The 19,160-nt window shown below is 43.1% G+C and overlaps 1 protein-coding gene across 7 annotated transcripts in view; it reads left to right on the top strand.

Moving 5' to 3' along the window:
• The window catches only part of ITPR2 (inositol 1,4,5-trisphosphate receptor type 2), a 390,831-nt gene that overhangs the window by 187,982 nt on the left and 183,689 nt on the right, over positions 1-19,160 (top strand). For all 7 annotated transcript variants that reach the window (XM_081210608.1, XM_081210607.1, XM_081210606.1 and 4 more), the window contains 3 exons: positions 1,867-1,992; positions 5,203-5,331; positions 12,920-13,040. In XM_081210608.1, the coding sequence (XP_081066734.1) occupies positions 1,867-1,992; positions 5,203-5,331; positions 12,920-13,040 (376 nt within the window). The remainder of the gene's footprint in view (positions 1-1,866; positions 1,993-5,202; positions 5,332-12,919; positions 13,041-19,160) is intronic.

The following is a 19,160-nucleotide window of genomic DNA, read 5'->3' as shown; positions in this document are numbered from 1 at the left end:
AAAAATTTAAGGACTATTTGCAAAAATTTTATAAGTTATATGAATTATAGGATTTCGCATGATTTTGAAAGGTTAGCTCCAGCAATGAGAGTGGAAGACATATGAAGTTAGATAATATCAATGAAAGGACTAATGTTTAAATGTTTAAAAATGATAATATATTCGTTAATAGAGCAAATGGATAATAAGTAATTTAAACTTAAAATGCAATTGAAAGTATAAAAGAAATACACGAAACAAGGTTATAATTTGCTGATAAATTTATTGTCAAGATTGCATTGTGCGGGAGATGTGGGGAAGTCCGATAGAGGATTGAAATAAGCTTTGGAAATGATCTATCTTTTTTCTTTTCTTTTCTTGTTTTCTTTGTTTTCTTGTACTGTATATCTTTATCTGGAAAAAATGTAATAAAAAATATTTTTAAAAAAACAAAAAAATTAAGACAGCATGCCAGGCTGAAAACGGGGTTCTGTTGTGCGTTAAACTGTTATTAACAAAGAAGTAAATCAAGACATTTCTTACTGAATGAAACAATGAAGTGTTGATTCCCTTGCTCTACACCACACACTAATGTGGCACCAGGTTGTAATTTCAGAACAGGAACAGGAAATAATACAAGCAATTGTGTTTTGCCACTTAAACTAAGGCCAGGCTGCCATTTTGTGCTATTAAGTGTCTTTGTACAAAATAGATACAGGCCTTGGACATGTCAATACTCCAATTCCTAAACATTTCTTAAGCATATTAAGAGACAGGAACAAGGCAGGGAATAGCAGTTGTGCTGATATACAATTAAAAAATAAAGCTATTGCTAAATAAGCATAAGGAGATTGTGGTGAGGTTGAATTCTTTGCATCTGACTTCACTGTAGAAGACTGAAATTACATATTTCACTGTAGAAGACTGAAATTACATATTGAAACATACATGTTGACCTCCTTTCACTTCCATAGATGGTTGCCTTAATAATTTCCACTATTTGCATTCAGTTCCATAATATTGAAGTTCTCTGGGTGACTTAAAATAAATACTACAAATCAGGGTAAATATAAAATGCAACCTAAAATGATCAAATGAGAAATTTTAAAGGACCGATGTTTGTATTGTTTTTTTAGATATGTTGTAAGCCACCCAGAGTGGCTAGGGAAACCCAGTCAGATAGGTGGGGTATAAATAGATAAAACAATAACAATAATACCAATAAAAATAATATCAAAACTAAGTAAATACCACAAATACAAGAGTTCACAACAGTCCCAAGATTAAAATCAAAGATTTTAAAAATGAGAGCTCCGGAATACTAAAGTTGCTTAGAAGACCTGGGTAAATAAAAAGGGTAAGACCCAGTTCCAGAAGGACCACAAAGATGGTGCCAGGTGAGTCTTCCTGGGAAGATAGCTTTATAACCTCAGTGCTACCACAAGAAAGGATGAGGGTGTGTTCCTGTGGTATCCAAATAGGATCTTAAGGTTTGGTTTGGTAAATACAGCAAAAGATGGTCTTTCTGATAACCTGGTCCCAAAGCATTTAGGGCCCTGAAGGTTAAAGCCAGCACTTCAAATTGTGCTGGGAAATGCACTGGGAAATTGTGCTGGGAAGTGCAGCTGTCAAATCTTAATATGGTCAGACTTCTGAGTCTTCTTGACTGTGAGCTGGTTCACACATAAAGCTGTGCCAATCCCAATATTTATATTGCAAATATTTGGGCTCTTGGAGAAGAGATGGTGTCAGTTTTGCTCCTCTGGTCTGCATTTTTGTTGTAAGCCATTACATGCCAACCAGCTCAGTATTTTATGGACTACAAGAAAATACATATATAGTGACTTTGGCTTACCTGATTCATTTTTTTAAAATATTATGTTCCAGGTGAAGATAGCATATGTGAACTTTGTCAATCATTGCTATGTAGACACTGAGGTGGAAATGAAGGAAATCTACACCAGTAACCACATCTGGAAACTATTTGAAAACTTTCTTGTTGATATGGCAAGGGTAAGTGTTATGAATCATTTAATATTGATTAATATTGAATCATTAATAATCTTTATTAAAGGCAGTGGGCTGGAGTTTTATGTTTCTGTTTTAAGTTAAATTTATGTTTATTTTTTCATGAGTCACTGGAACGAGGGACCTACAATGTGGGGTGCCAGATGGGCTGTGGCCCCAGGTACGTATTAATGAGGGGGCGCAAAGCAGGTGCCCCCACGCAGACACCCCCAGCACAACGTGGCCTGGCACTTCTCTCCTGACGTTGGAGGAACCAATACCCACAGAGAGGAGCACTGGGCTACTCTGCGTTGAGGGCGCAGAGTATTTGCTAAAGCTAACAATTAGAAAAGCAAGTGCTTACATATTTTCGGTGGCTCCATAAAGTTCTTAAGTGACAGTTCAAAGTAGAGATGAAATTTCTCAGTCCTTCTGGTGCCTTATGCCTTAGCTGAACTTAGACTCCAGTATCTGAGTAGCATGAATTCAACCCAGCCCTCTTGCTCTTTTTATACAGCAGGAAAGCCAGTGTGCCTCTGTGTGCATTTTTTATTACCAGTTTGAGGGTTGGGGGTTCCCGCCCCCCCGGCTACTGTCTTTTAATTTGTGTTCACATGTCTTCAGGAAACCCTCAGGTAAACCCACTGAACTGTTTCATGCATCACTTTTGAAGCTTCTGGTTAGTTGAAACTACAGAGCATACTTTTATTACTCTGAAGGGTTTTCTGTGCTTTAACATGTCCAATTTATAGAGGGCAGCATTTCCTCCCCTTCCCCCATCTAATATGTTTGTCATGAAAGATTGTGCACTCCTAAACTGGCACAGCATCATCCTCCCAAGAGGAATATCCACAGACCTTCTTTGGCCTCAGGTGTAGAATTAGCACAAGTGGCACAGTGCAAAGGTCTGTTGCCAAAATCCATATTGACCATTTAGCAAACATGACTGATGTTGCCTTGCATCAAGTTATTGTGATGCTTGAGGTAGTCACTTATTTGTAAAGTAAAATAAGAGAAAATTATTCCTAACTATCAGGGGACTGCCATCAGAACGGGGAAAGGAGGCGGGGTATACAGGGAACCTCTACCGATTCTGAGAAGCAGCTCCTCATCTGGCAGTAGGGAAAGCCACACCTCCAGCGGAGCAAAGGGGAAAGGAAGTAGCCTGGTGGAGGGAAGGCTCGAAGATGCTGCTGAGAGCCCAAGCATCTCACCTAGCACGGCCGGCCAGGAGACACACACAAGACACACATGCTTCTGTTGCCCTGCTTGCGCAGAGGGGTGAAACATAAGGAGGGGAGGTGGAGATTTGGGATGTCCAAGTTCTTATGTTGGGGGGAAAGCCGGAAGGGGCCACTCCCAGAATCTGCTAGTGGCTGAGACAGTCATGGACTTTGGGGTTATGCACTGTAAATAGTTTGCACCAAAATAAAGCCTGTAAAAGACAGGTCGGAGTCCTGCCTCACGAGCAACCAGCACCAGCACCTGGCACTAACTTTCAGTGGTATCATTTAATTCCCCCCAAAGTGTGTGTGTGTTTCTCTTTGAAAGCATTTCTAGTAGCTGTCTGATAACATTCCTTCTATTTCTCTGTTCCTTGTTTTTCTTGCTACCCAGCCCATCCATTAGAGTAGAATGTCAAAAGTGCTCTCTTCTATTCTATTTTCATGGAGCCTTGTGTGGTTTGAGCTACCCAAGCCTTCTAGATTACTGAGTTTATTTATTCAGAGAAGCAGGGAGGGGAGAAGAGAGTTATTTTAGATGGAGGCACAGACCATATGTTTTGAATACATAACTTTTACCTTGCTTTCAGGACTTGGATTTTGCGTTTAGCATCAAGAATGAATGTTGCAAAAGCTCCCCAATCATTTAGAGATAGGACCCTTCAGTTGCTGCTGCTCTATGTGTTTTTCCCTTATTGCTTTCAGATACTGCCTGTCCTTAGCAAATCAGGAAGACTTTATGGAGAGAAAGTTTCTCCTCAGGCGCATCAGAATACTTTGTGCCTTGATATCCTTACTCTTTATGTTTACTCAGAGGCCCAATCCCTTAAGCATGAGATCCTCTCAGTGTGTGTGTGAGAGTGTGCACATATCCTAAGAAGGGCATCACATATTTTATTGGGAAGCACAGTCCTCCAGGGCAGAAGAATCTTTTGTGGCACAACTTCATACTTTCAGTAGCAGTCAAGCTCTATAATAAACTTAAAGTTTTCACAGTTTTGGAGCACATGCAATTCAGTAATAGCTGGGGAGTTTCATTTGCCCAGTCTATAAGGAGAGACCTTCACTTGATCTAGATCATAGGAGCCAACTCTAGGGGCCAATGCCCTTTCATCCCCCCCAATGAAATATTTGAGGGGGACCACAAGTTGATGAACATTGTTGTTCAAATGGTGTGTGTTTTGTGATCAATTATGTGGGGCACCTCCCCCCAATATTTTATTCAAGTTGGTACTCCTGACCTAAATAGTTTGTTTTTAGTTATGTGTTCTGCTCACTACTGTGCAGAAAATTGCACAGTTCCAACAGTGTTTAGTTCCAACAGTGTATCCACAACTGACCTCTCATATGATGAAGGCACATCCAACCCTTTTTAGCAGCTGCTTTCTAACAATTTGTGAACAGACAGCCAGGTCTTCCTTTGTGGCTGTAAGTATGGCACTGTATCATTCTACAGAGGTGGAAATCTCCCAGGTGTCTTGTTACAGAAGAATGGCCTCTTAGATCTTGTAGCTCATAAATGAATAGTTTGCTTAAAAAGCAGGAACAGATGATAAATTTCAGTTATCTGGCAGGATGTCATAGAACTCCATGCAGACTGAGAAATGGAAGACATCCTTGTGCCATTAACCCTTCTGTACCATCACTATACGTGTTTTGTTTCTTCCTTTTCTTCCTTTTGAATTATCCCTTTTTTGTTGTCTTCTTTTTAACATTTTCCTTTTTTTTTTTTTTAGAAAAAGCAGAATAGGAAGCCAAGCACATGTGTTCATTATAACTGAAAATTCGCTTTAAATGTAAAAAAAGTGACTCATGTTAGTGATCTGAACCCTGGGAAATGGAGCTTTATTGTTCCATGTTTGGTATCACCTACTGTATAAGGAGGGGTGGTGGTTTTTTGCTTTTGTTTTACATTGAATAAAAATGGGGGGAAGTGATGGATGGGAGCTTCTGTTTTCACACATTCTTCATGCAGTTCCTCTGTCTGCTCTAGGTTTGTAACACAACCACAGACAGAAAACATGCAGATGCATCTCTGGAGAAGTATGTCACAGAATCAGTAATGAGCATAGTGAGTGGTTTCTTCAGTTCTCCATTTTCAGACAACAGCACAAGCCTCCAGGTAAAGACTTAGAATCATAGAATTTTCCAGACCCTTGATCATTTTGGTTGCCCTCCTCTGCATATGCTCCAGCTTGTCAACACCCTTCTTAAATTGTGGTGCCCAGAATTGGACATAGTATTCCTGTGGGAATGTTCTGGGGTGCAGGAGAGGATATATTGACTAATTATATCCTTGTCCAACTTGTGCTAACAAGTTCCCAAAATATCAGCAGAGTTTATATACATTCCCCTTTAAGTATGCAACGGTAACGTGTGCACAGGTTCGCTAGAACCTCTATAATAATTACTCTGGTAATTTCCCCTTTGTTCCCTCTTAAAATACGAGACACAACACAGTCTTTATAAAAGTATAAAAGAGTTTACTCACGATCTGTTCACAATATGATCCCAGACGGCAGAAAATACACTTAGAATCTATCTTATAGGAAGATAGCCCTCTCCTCTCTTGGCTGAGAGCCAAGAGGGCATCCTGTTTCTTCGAAAGGTGATGGCAGAGAGAGAGAGATGGCTGCCTGCCCTGTGCTTTTGTCATTACCTGCACAGGTGAGGCCACACCCACCTCTGGTCACATGCGGAGGAAGTCCGTCCCCAGGAAGTTTACCTGCTTGCTGGACAGACATCCCTCCCATGTTCTAACATGTACACTCTAGGAATGTTGTCATTGACTGCTCCTGTGTTTACATCCCACATACCCCTTCTCAGGCAATACAACATATACAAAACATAAACAACTTTATTCAACCACCCAGAGTCCCAGCTTGACACGTAGATTCTGGAAACTCTCTCTTGGTAGGGGTTTCGTCAGGATGTCAGCAGTCATCTCTTGGGTGCTGCAGTAGGATAGTTCCACAAGTCCATCCTGGATCATCTGGCGTATGTAGTGGTATTTAACCCCAATGTGTTTCGTTCTGGCCAGGAACTTCTCACTCTGCGTCAGCTTCAGGCAACTTTGATTGTCCTCTAGCAAGCTGACAGGCCCTTTTCTCACCAACCCAAAGTCCTTTATGAGTTGATCAAGCCAGGCGATCTCTCTGCAGGCTTCTGTTGCTGCAACGTATTCTGATTCTGTGGAAGATAATGCTACACAGCTCTGTTTATAACTGCCCCATGAAACAGGTCCATCCCCAAACATAAAAACATGACCACTTGTTGATTTATAATCAGCATTATCCCCAGCCCAATCCGCATCAGTATACCCAACCAACTTAGGGTCTTTGACGGCTGGTAACCTTAATTTACAATTCATGGTACCCTTCAAATATCGCACCACCCTCTTTACACCTGCCCAATCATGCTCAGTGGGAGAATTCACTTTTCTGCTAAGAATCCCCACAGCATTAGCTAAGTCAGGTCTACATGTGGTAACTAAATACAAAAGTTTACCAATCGCCGACCTGTAGTCATTGTTGTCTGGCAACTGCTTCGAATCCTGCTGATTCTTCAGGAAGTCAGTAGCCATCGGTGTAGCAACTGGATGTGCGTCTTGCATCTGCATGTGCTCAACTAGCTCGTGGATCTTCTGTCTTTGGCTGAGAAGAAATGAGCCGTCCTCTTCTCTTTCCACCTGGATCCCGAGGTAGTACTGGACATCTCCTAGCTCCTTGACCTCCACCTCTTTGCCAAGGTGTTTTACTATCTGTGTATAGTCTTTCTCACTTGCTGTGGCAATAATCAGGTCATCAACAAATGCTAGGATATATGAGAATTGTCCATTATTTGACTTACTGTACAAGCACTTGTCAGCGTCGCCTTGCTTGTACCCAAGTTGCGTCAGCATTTTATGCAACTTCTGGTTCCAGGCTCTGGCAGCCTGTTTAAGTCCATAAAGTCCTTTCTGCAGTTTGCACACTAGATGTGCCTCATGTGGTTTTACAAAACCTTTAGGCTGTTTCATATAAATTTCTTCTGAAATCTGCCCATGTAGAAAAGCGGTAGCAATGTCTATGTGTTTCACCCTCATTTTCTTGGAGGCTGCAATGCTTAAAAGCATTCTTACGCTGCTGTACCTCACAGTTGGTGCAAAAACTTCATCATAGTCTTCACCAAAACGCTGTGAAAATCCCTGTGCCACAAGTCTAGCTTTGTAGCGCTGCACTTCTCCTTCTGACCCCTTCTTAACCTTGAAAACCCATTTACTGCCAATGGCCTTCTTACCGGGAGGCAGCTCAGTGAGTGTCCAGGTCTTGTTTTGATGCAGTGCATCCATCTCCTCCTGCGCGGCCTTCCTCCAGAGACTGGCTTCTGCAGCTGGCATCTCCTGTATCTCTTCCCAAGTGGAAGGTTCCTGTGGAAACGCCGACCCTGCAAGGTAGGACAACCGTAATGGTGGGACACCTTTGTTGGTTCTGGATGAGATCCTGACCTCTGGTTCTGCGACCGCATCAGCTTCCTCATCCTCCTCCAACGCAGGCATGTCCCCATCTGAGTCCTCATCTTCATCTCTGGTGCCGCCAGGGTTCTGGTCCTCTGCGTCTTCTGGTGCGTCGCCTGTAGGGAGCACAGTAACACTCGAAGGCAGATAATTACTTTGTGGGGTCTCAAAAGGGAAATATACAAACTCTTGAGTCCTTTCTGACTCATTGGAAGAGTCCACAACAGTGTTCTTAGTGTCTACTTTTCCATATTCATCAAAATAAACCGCATGGTATGCATTCGTCTTACCAGTTTGTAAGTCCATAATTCTGTATCCTTTGCCTCCAGAGGCGTATCCCACAAGGATACCTGCCTTTGCCCTGGAGTCAAGCTTGTGTCTGTGTTCCTTGGGCACGTGGAAGTAACACGGACTTCCAAACACACGTATGTGCGACAGATTGGGAGCTTTCCCATGCCAAAGTTCAAATGGTGTGCGCTCTGCACCTTTAGTTGGCAGTCTATTCTGCAAATAGACCGATGTGTACACTCCTTCGGCCCACAGCTTTTGTGGCAAACATGCATCCTTTAGCATGCACCTTGTCATGTCCATAATGGACCTAAACTTTCTCTCAGCTATGGCATTCTGCTGTGGTGTGTAAGGAATTGTGGTTACATGTGTAATTCCTTCTTTGGCCAGGAGAGCCTGCATTTCATTTGAGCAGTACTCACCTCCATTGTCGCTCATTAACACAGCTGGAGCTCTCTGGAATTTATTCTTGACCATGGCAATGTATTCCTGGAGCTTGTCCACTGTCTCACTCTTCTCTTTGAGGAAATATACAACACAAAATCTTGAAAAGTCATCCAGAAATATTAAAATATATCTATTCTTTCCCAGTGAGGGAACATTCATGGGTCCACATATATCAGTGTGCACTATGTCAAGCACTTTGTTGCTTCTTTGCTCTGCACAACATGGAAATGAAGGTTTTATAGCCTTCTCAGTAATACAGCTTATGCACTTTGCTGGAGCTTTGTTGCTCTGCTTTACCTGCAAACCTCTTACAAGATTTCTTTTCTGTAGATCCAGAATGACGTTGGTGTCTCTGTGTCCAAGCCTTCTGTGCCACAAGTCCAGATCTGCTTCATCCTTCTGGCTGGAATGTGCCACTTTTGCAGACTGGTTCTCTGAAAGATCAAGCTCATATACACCATTTATTAGCTTTGCTTGAGCAAACACTTTGTCATTTCTAGTCACTTTACATTCTCCATTTCCAAATGTGACCTGGAAACCTTTCTTGTCCAAAGTGGACACGCTGATTAAATTGCAGCTCAGCTCTGGAACGTACAAAACTCTAGAGATTGTGTTCTCAATGCATTCATTGTTTATATTGCATTTCAGACTCATGGAACCTGCACCTTTTGCTTTAACAATGTTGCCATCTGCAATCTCAATTTCAGATCCTTCTTCATCATTTATTTCATTAATCTCATTAAAATAGTCCCTTTTATATGAAAAATGCGAACTGGCACCTGAATCTAAAATCCATTTATTACGTTTACTTTCACGATTCTGGACAGCTAAGTTCCTTTCTTGCAGTAACCATGTGCATTCACATTTCCCCTTCTTTTCCCCTTTTGGCTGAAAGGGGTGGGGTTTCTTTGCTTTAGGAGCTCTGCAGTTCTTTGCAATGTGTCCTTCTTTGTTACAATTGAAGCAAATCACTTTCTTAGGCATCTCTTTGGACTTTGTACATTGCCTAGATGCATAACTGCTGTCCTTGCTTCTAGCATTTCTCACTGGAGATTCAGCTCTATCTCTGCATTCTTCTTTTAAATAACCAATCAAGTCTTTAAAAGTCAGACCTTGTCTATGAGCCATCAAACTTACAAATGCGCTAAAACGTGGTCCAAGTGATGATAACAAAAATGCTATCTTTGTATCCTCATCAAAAGCTTTGGGAGTCAGATCAATTCTTTGAATAATCTCAGTAAACTTGTTGATGTGCTCTGTGAATTCCTCTTTTGAATTCATCCTCAATCTGGTTAATTTACACACCAAGTTTCTGAAGCAGTTTATGCTAGATTCTCCATACACGCGCTCAATATCTCTTAAGATTTGAGATGCATCATCTGTACTATTTATTAATGATAGCTGCTCATCACGAAGTCCACTCAAAATTATGTGTCTAGCTTCGCTGTTCATGCGTTTCCAAGCACTTATCTTGGCTAAATCTCCCTCAGTCGATCCCGTGGGCTGAGGCTTTAAAGCTTCCAAAATATGCTTATAATCTAAACATGCTATCAAGCGCTGCTTCCAGTGCATGAAATTGTACTCATTCAGCACAGGCATTCCTAGCTTTGCATCACTATCAAAAGCTGCTCTAGCCATCTTAAAATCCAAAATTTGAAAATTCTTCAAAATTTCAAAATTTCTCAAAATTTTAAAATCAAAATCTCAAAAATCTCAAAATACAAAACAATTCTTCACTGCCTTGGGTCACTGTGAACTCTGAGGGAAGGGGGGGTTGCTTAATCCCCACTGCACAATGGAACAAAGGACCATGTGCTTACCAGGAAGTTAACTCAGAAAAATACTACTCAACTCAAAATCACAATCCAATGCAATCCTTAAAAAATACGCAGAAATATGCAATACTGGGGCCACTAACCCTTTGTGGGAATGTTCTGGGGTGCAGGAGAGGATATATTGACTAATTATATCCTTGTCCAACTTGTGCTAACAAGTTCCCAAAATATCAGCAGAGTTTATATACATTCCCCTTTAAGTACGCAACGGTAACGTGTGCACAGGTTCGCTAGAACCTCTATAATAATTACTCTGGTAATTTCCCCTTTGTTCCCTCTTAAAATACGAGACACAACACAGTCTTTATAAAAGTATAAAAGAGTTTACTCACGATCTGTTCACAATATGATCCCAGACGGCAGACAGGCTTAAAAGGGTAAAATACACTTAGAATCTATCTTATAGGAAGATAGCCCTCTCCTCTCTTGGCTGAGAGCCAAGAGGGCATCCTGTTTCTTCGAAAGGTGATGGCAGAGAGAGAGATGGCTGCCTGCCCTGTGCTTTTGTCATTACCTGCACAGGTGAGGCCACACCCACCTCTGGTCACATGCGGAGGAAGTCCGTCCCCAGGAAGTTTACCTGCTTGCTGGACAGACATCCCTCCCATGTACACTCTAGGAATGTTGTCATTGACTGCTCCTGTGTTTACATCCCACAATTCCAAGTTTGGTCTGACCAAGGCAGAATAGACTGGTGCTATGACTTCCCTTGATCTGAACACTATGCTTCTGTTGATGCAGCCTAGAATAGCATTGTTTCTTTTGCTGCTGCATCACACTGTTGACTCACGTTAAGCTTGTTGTTCACCAAGACCCCTAGATCCTTTTCAAATGTACTGCTAGTAAGCCATGTGTCCCCCATCCTATATTTGTGCATTTGCTTCTTCCTCCCTAAGTGCAGAACCGTATGTTTGTCACTATTGAAATTCATTTTGTTAGCTTGTGCCCAGTTCTCCAATCTGTTAAGGTCATTTTGAATTCTGATTCTGTCTTCTGTGGTATTAGCTACCCCTCCCAGTTTGGTGTCATCTGCAAATTTGAAATATGTGATACATGTTTATTTCAGACTACTATTCCATGGTCTCACATGTGACAGGAAGTTAGCAATCCGTGCATTCACAGGAACATTTATTTCATTGGTGACACTATTTGCTTGTCCCCACCCCTATGTAAACAGGAAGAAATCTATAAAACAATTTCATTTCATTTTATTTCATTTTCATTTATTATCTTTCTGTGCCGCTTTTCAGTCACACGAATCACAAAGTGGCTCACAAATAATAAATAACAGTAATATAACAGAACTTCACAATTACAGCATAAATCTTATAGAATATTTAGCAATCATTGGTAAAACAGCCACTTTCTACAAAATACGGTTAACAAAACAACTTTAAAAAAGGTAAACACCACAACCACAATAAAAAAGTCATATTCACAGCACACATAACCTACAAAACAACATTAACAAACTAATAACCAAAAATAAACACTGCTGAATTCTCTCTCTCTCTCTCTCTCTCTCTCTCTCTCTCTCTCTCACACACACACACACACACACACACACACACACAGAGAGAGAGAGACATATTCCCTAGCTCTGTACTCTATGAAAAATTCAGCTTATATAATTTTTTTTCCCATAAAAACATTTCCACCCTGCCTTTCAGCCCCCAAAAGTATATATTTGATGGAGGGTTTGAAAGCCAGAATCCACAGATCTCTTTGCCTAGGGCAGCCTTCCACCCTCTGCTGCCTGATGTTCTTCAACTACAACTTCCATCATTGAGCAGGCTGCCTAGGAGTGATGGGGGTTATAGTCCAACATCTGAGGAAATCTGGCCTAGATTATATTAGTTGACACTGCATAGATTAAGACGAAGGCTTGCCTAAATTCAGCTGCTAAATCATACAGCAATACTCACTGCTGAGGTACAGTCTTCTCCCTGGACAAGATGGAAGCAATTTCAGACATTTCAACAGGTGACCCCTCTTTATTTTTGCTATTAAAGCAAGGAAGTGAAGCAGACTAAAACCTAGGAAAATGTCCTATGATGGGTCATCTAGCCCAGCATTTTCCACTCTGACTGGCTGCAGCTCTCTAGGATCTTGAAGATGTGTAACATTACCTGCCTCCTGATCTTGAGATGTGAGGGGTGAACCTGGGACCACCTGCAGGCAAAGGATGTGATCTAATACTGATCTACAACATCAGCCAGAAGCCAAACCTGGATATATTATCATTTCCTTTTTTCAGCTTTCCTGGCCCTTAGGTCAAAAGCATCCTGGCCCCGAGTGCTAGAGCGATTGACATGGCTAGACTGGAGTGAGTGTCTTCACATATGCCAGACCCCATAGAGGTTATACTCTTGCTACCCAAATCCCTCATTCAGATTTCCCTTAGGCCAGCAGAGCCACCTTGAGGCAGGTGGTAGAACCACTGGCTCTGTCTCACTTTCCCTCTCATGCACCACTCTAGAAGAGTGCTTGGTGCAATAATACATGGAGTATGTGAAATCAGTAGCAGTGCACATGTGTTTGTATTAGGCTAGAACACATAGCAATTTTTATTTATTGTATAAATATCTTGGATCATAATATCTAAACATGTTTGAGCTGATAACATATTTTTTGTGTTCTTTCAGACACACCAGCCTGTTTTTATCCAGTTACTGCAGTCTGCGTTTAGAATTTACAACTGTACCTGGCCAAACCCAGTGCAGAAATCTTCAGTAGAGTCCTGTATCAAAACTTTAGCTGAAGTCGGTAGGTCATTATACTCCTTGCTTTCACTGTTTCTGTTTTAAGTGACTTTGGATGGAATACCTAGAATCATAGAATCATAGAGTTGGAAGAGACCACAAGGGCCATCCAACCCCCTGCCAAGCAGGAAACACCATCAGAGCACTCCTGACATATGGTTGTCAAGCCTCTGCTTAAAGACCTCCAAAGCAGGAGACTCCACCACACTCCTTGGCAGCAAATTCCACTGTCAAACAGCTCTTACTGTCAGGAAGTTCTTCCTAATGTTTAGGTGGAATCTTCTTTCTTGTAGTTTGGCTCCATTGCTCCGTGTCCGCTTCTCTGGAGCAGCAGAAAACAACCTTTCTCCCTCCTCTATGTGACATCCTTTTATATATTTGAACATGGCTATCATATCACCCATTAACCTCCTCTTCTCCAGGCTAAACATGCCCACCTGTTACTTCTAGGAAAGTTAAATCCTGCAAATTGCTAGTGCAGGAAACCTTTGTGCAATCTCCTTTGAAATGAGCGGAAGTTGAATTAAAGGACGGTCACTAGTGGAATCTGCACACTAATCTATACAGTATTTTGCTTGCAGTGGGGAAGCCTCACCAGAAATAAAACATGAGTGGCTAGAGAGAGCTTCGGGTGTGGCCTCTTTCTTGCCCTATAAAATTGCTGCAGGACACTTGAGCAGAAGAATCTTACCCTGATTGCTGCTGGTTCCCTGGCAAGCAAGGGCAACAATTACTCTAAGGCTGAACTGACTGGACCTGGTGTTTCATCCGGCTGGCCTGGATGCCCTCAGCCTGGACTGCCTTCTATCCTACTTTCAAATTCATAGCAGCTGATGAGTCACGGGAGGAGAAGGCAATGACTCAAGATTATTGGCATATCAGAATTGTGGCTTATCAGACTTTCCTTAGAGTCAGAATTATGAATTCCTTAGAGTCAGAATTGTGGCATATCAGACTAGGACCTGGGTTCAGCCATGAAGCCCACTGGGTGACCTTGGGCCTAACCTACCTCACGGGACTGTTGTGATTATCAAACAGAAAGGGGGAGGGGTGTGTATGCCACCCTGAGCTCCTTGGAGGAAAGTTGCTATATAAATGTAATAATAAATAAATAAGAGTAGCCAGCTGCCCCCTAGAAATTACTTGCAGCTCATTATATCCACTTTTACTAGGAAATAAAATACATACAATTTGATTGGGGGAGGAGGTGTTGCTGTTCAGTAAGTGCATATATGATTTATTAGTTGGATTGATTTCCTTTTTTTTGACCAAATCATTTTTATTGATTTTCCAAATATTACCAAATCAGCCACAAATTAAGACAAATTTAATACAATTTTTCCCAAAATTGGTTTCCCATACTCCATTCATGATGTGTCCAAATTTTCCTCTTGTTGCTGTTTATTTACCTAGTTGTTTCTAGTTCACATTCCTTACAATTAACCTTATATTACAGTAGGGTTTTTTTAAAAAAACAACCTTGTTTATCCTTAACCATCAGCTTGCCGATTCCTGCATGTACAATATTCTAACATTTGCAATATCTACAAGTGAGGTTACTCCACAAATTATCAAATCCACAACAAGTCAGTAATTATCATTTCTAAAATAAACTATGTATGAAAACCCAGTAGTTCACTTTTACTAGGTGTTTTTCCTTTTCTTCTTATATGCACAGTGCATTCTGTCCAGACCTCTTAAATGTCCAATCCAAGTATCTCCTCTGTTGTTGTCCATTCTGAAATAGGAAATTGCAAGGATGACCTTGGTATTTTCCCATGGCGCCTTAACAGTGAGCCCATAATTGTAGGAGAAGGCAGACTGTCTTTCCTAGAAAATTTGTAACAGTTCAATCTTTAGTCGCCCTCCCCTTAAGCCAAGCAGACCCAAGCTGATGACTTTCCATTGAAATTTCTCAATTTGCCTCTAAGAGTACACCAGTTATTGCTGGCCATTTCCCATCAGGTTCTCATCAACATTTTCTGACACTCCAAGCTTTAATTAATGTCCCTAATTGTTTAATTATTTAAAATTCTCTCAGTCTTATTCGTCAAGTTCTTTCAGTTTCATCAAGCTGAGGAGGTGATAGGTAAAACTCCTCAAAAAAAGCAGCTTGTCACATCTTCCCCTTCCTTCCATTGTTTTGACAGCATCAGACAGCATCACTCCACCTCACACTGCCTGGAGTTTTACCTGCACACACTTCCAATTTTCCACTAATAAACCTCACCTGTGATCCTTTTATTTCTTTAATCCAGAGGGGGTATGAAGTAAGCCCTTGAAAGCTTTAAGCAACAACAATAATAGCATTAATAATAAAAGAAGATCTACTCCTATCTTCTCTCCATTTTGAATTACAGCAGGAATCATAACTCAAATCTCATACCTCAACTTCAATAGCCTGATTATGCCATTAATTTTAATCCAGTGTTCAAAATTTTGAAGGAGCTCTGCCACTTGCTGTGGCGGACTTTGGAGGCTGTCTCTGTGATGGAGAGTTTGAGACCCAGCATCTCCTCCCCTCCTGGTTCTTGGGTGGCAGGAGTGGGCACAAAGACGACATTTGGCCAAAAGTGCTGTTGGGTCACTCATAATACTAACCCATATTTAACATTAAGCTTAGTAAATGTTAACCTTAGTTAAGGCTGAGGCATCTGGCAGACAATCTCTTAAACTAGGATTAGGGTTTTTTTGCTCTCCAGATGTTGCTGAACTATAGCTCCCATCAGTCCCAGCAAGCATGGCCCAATAGCCAGGGATTTGGTTCGCATCTGTCTGTCTTGAGAGACAATGGAGTGTGCATCTGGGGGTGAAGTCAAACTGCTGTGTTAGTTAATTCCACACTGTGGATATTGCTAATATAGGAACTGAATAGATTGTATTTCCTGATCAATCTGCTGGATTTTAACTTCTCATAGTATGTTTCGTTTATATGATAAGTTGGTCTATAGAACCATATATTTTGATATGATATGTTGAATCACATTTAAAAAGAATTTATATAGTTATATACAGCCTGTTGTTTGTGTTGTTATCAGTTTTGTATTTACGTGACAAAGGGTTTGGTAGTGTTAGTTGACAGCACCGAAATAACCTCTCTGGGGTGCAAGCCTGAGCAGGGTGTATGGAGGTTCTGGGCTGCCTAGACAGCAAGAGCCCCCTCTTGGCCTCGCTGGTGCGATTCAAAGGAAAGCACCAGGTTGGCTGCAGGAGGTGCTGGAAGGAAGTATAGAAGGTGCCATCCAACTACCTTAAGGCAGTGGTTTTTAACCAGTGTGCCGTGGTGCTCTAGGGCAGTGTTTCCCAACCTTTTTTGGGCAAAGGCACACTTGTTTGATGAAAAAAATCTCGAGGCACACCACCATTACAGCCCCGTGACGTCAGCGCGCAGCGTCACGCCGGGAGGGACGCACGAAAGTGTAAGCTTCAATTTTTTCCCCTCCCCCTTGCCGGGGAACCTCCAAGCTTTGGGGGTGGGGGGGGGAGGAGGCAGCAAAGCGAGGCAGGAAGGAGAGCGCGGCTTGGCTGGGTGAGCTTTGGCAGGGGCAGGGAATGAGAGCCGCGAGGCGGGCGCTGCGGACGGAGGCGCTGCCCGCCGAGCTCGCAGGCAGCCAGGCAGGCAGACGGCGAGAGCCCTGCGCTGGGCGGCCTCTCCTCGCCGCCGCCGCCCCGCCTCTCGCCGCCCGACTCGCCCGCCTCCCTCCAGGCAACATCTCGCGGCACACCAGGCAACATCTCGCGGCACACTAGTGTGCCGCGGAACAGTGGTTGGGAAACACTGCTCTAGGGTGCTTTGAATGATAGTCAGGGGGGCCGTGGGCAACACTGGCTTCTGTCTTTCTTTTCCTTCCCTCCCTTCTTTGATGCCCTCTGTTGGTTACAGCAGCGACCCTGGCTACAAGCTCCCCAGGTGAATGGTGCCTCTCTTTGGGGTGGGGGTGGGCAACTCAGAGACCACGGATGGCCACAGCAACTGCCCAGAGGACTCCCAAGGAAAGGAGAGAGGAAAAGAGGCTGAGAGAACAGTCCACAAGGGAGGGTGTTTGAAAAAGGGTGAGAGGCTGCCAGCTCTGCAGACAAGGGATGACATAACTGGGCTCCTGAGCCCCACAGGGGTGCCACAGAAAGAATGTAGTTGGTCAAGGGAGCCGTGGACTCAAAAGGGGTCTCCACTCCTGATTTGTGTAGGATTTGCTCCTTTTCTTCTCTCGATGTCCACAAGGCAGCAGAGGTTTAAGGTAAGAGTTTTTCTTCTCCTAGATGGGCTACCTTTCCAGGTTGATGAGCCCCATCTGCCCCTCACTTCTCTCTACAGCATGTGCAGAAATCACCTTCTTGACCGTTGGACCCACTATTGGTCTTTTCCACTCAATCCGCTCAGTCGTGTTTTCAGGCACAGTTTCTAACTCACTGAGTCTTTGATTCCCATTGGCTACATTCACTTGGTTTAATCGGCCAGTTGAATCCATTCCTGGGGTGTGGCTGCTGTTGTATGCTGCCAGTTTCTAGGAGCCACAGGTGAGTTTCCAAGTGAGTTTCCAGGGTTGAGACCAAAGGTGGACCAACTACCCCAGAAGGAGCACAACATGCTCTGATGGTGTTTCCTGCTTGGCAGGGGGTTGGACTCGATGGCCCTTGTGGTCTCTTCCAACTCTATGATTCTATGATTCTATGTCCCCCACCAGAGGTACCACCCCTCCCTTGATATCCCATATACCCCTGGCCAGGGGATTATAGGAGCCATAGGATTCTTTCTGCAACTTGGTGCCTTTTGGAAATTGTGTGTATGTTTGAGGAAGTGTCGAAGATCATTCTCCTATTTGATTTTTTCTCTCATGCAAGCATTATTTATCATATGTAAATCAGGGCAGCAGTTGAAGAAGGAGCAAAAAAGGTTTTCTTGTGTGTGTGTGTGTTTCTTTGTGGCTGATTAGCTGTTTCTCCCTGTGCAAAGGTCAGAGGGGACAGGGTTTCTGTTGAGGCAGGGGATTAGCTGTGGGAGGAGCTTATCAGGGCAGCGGCGCGCGCCTAGCGGCGCGTGCAGTTTGATCCATCTTTTAGATTTAGGGGAGCTAGTCTCAAACGTTTGTTGGGGGAGACCTAGGTTTTTTTTTTCTTGTGGGGGGAGTTATTTGTCCTGTCTTCACGCTTTTTATGATGGAGGACCGCTGTAGCCACCCCCAACGACACGATCTCAGGATGGAGGGGGAGGGAACAGCTGCAGTCGCCTGTGGTTCCTGCGCAATGTTTGCCATCTTGCCAAAGGTTGCAGGCAGCTTTACCTGCAGCAATTGCATGTTGATTGCCCTCTTAAAAGACAAAGTCCAGCAACTGGAGGAACGTGTAGCTACGCTCCAAAGAATTAGAGAGCTGGAGCTCTTCTTGGAAGCAACAGAGCACACCGTCTCCACCAAGGATGAGACAGGGGACTCCCCTGAGAAGGAGGCTAGTTCACCAACACAGGAGCCAGATATATGGAGAAACGTGACTCAAAGAAGTAGGAGGCCCAGGGTTCGCTCTGATTGTTTAGAAATACACAATCGCTTTGAGGTCCTCTCCCCTAGCATGGAAGACGAAGAGCAGACTCCATTTGAGGATCTCTCCCTCATTACAGTCGATCAGGTATATGAAGACGAGCAGCAAAGTCAGTCCTCAGGGAATGTGCAGGCGACCTTGGAACGGACAGCTCACGGAAGAACCCCGACCAAACCTAAGAGGAGGCGTGTAGTGGTGATAGGGGATTCCCTACTGAGGGGAACAGAAGCAGTGATCTGTGGGCCTGACAAGATGTCTCGGGAAGTGTGCTGTCTCCCCGGGGCTAAGATCCAAGATGTAACTGAATGACTGCAAGGAATCATAAAACCCACTGACAAATACCCCTTCCTCTTGGTTCATGTGGGAACCAATGACACTGCAAGCAATAGCCTCCAGAAGATCAAAAGAGACTACGAGGCTCTCGGCAGGAAATTGAAGCAACTAAATGCACAAATTGTCATCTCATCTGTCCTCCCAGTTGAACGACGTGGCCCAGGGAGAGAGGGAAAAATAGTGGAAGTGAACAGCTGGCTTCGCAAATGGTGTAAACAGGAACGGTTTGGATTCTTAGATCACGGACTGCAGTTTC

Source organism: Podarcis bocagei (genome assembly GCF_964188305.1).
Source record: "Podarcis bocagei genome assembly, chromosome: 10".
Lineage (NCBI taxonomy): Eukaryota > Metazoa > Chordata > Lepidosauria > Squamata > Lacertidae > Podarcis > Podarcis bocagei.
The sequence above is the reverse complement of the archived record's forward strand: the minus strand, read 5'-3'. Positions and strand labels throughout refer to the sequence as shown.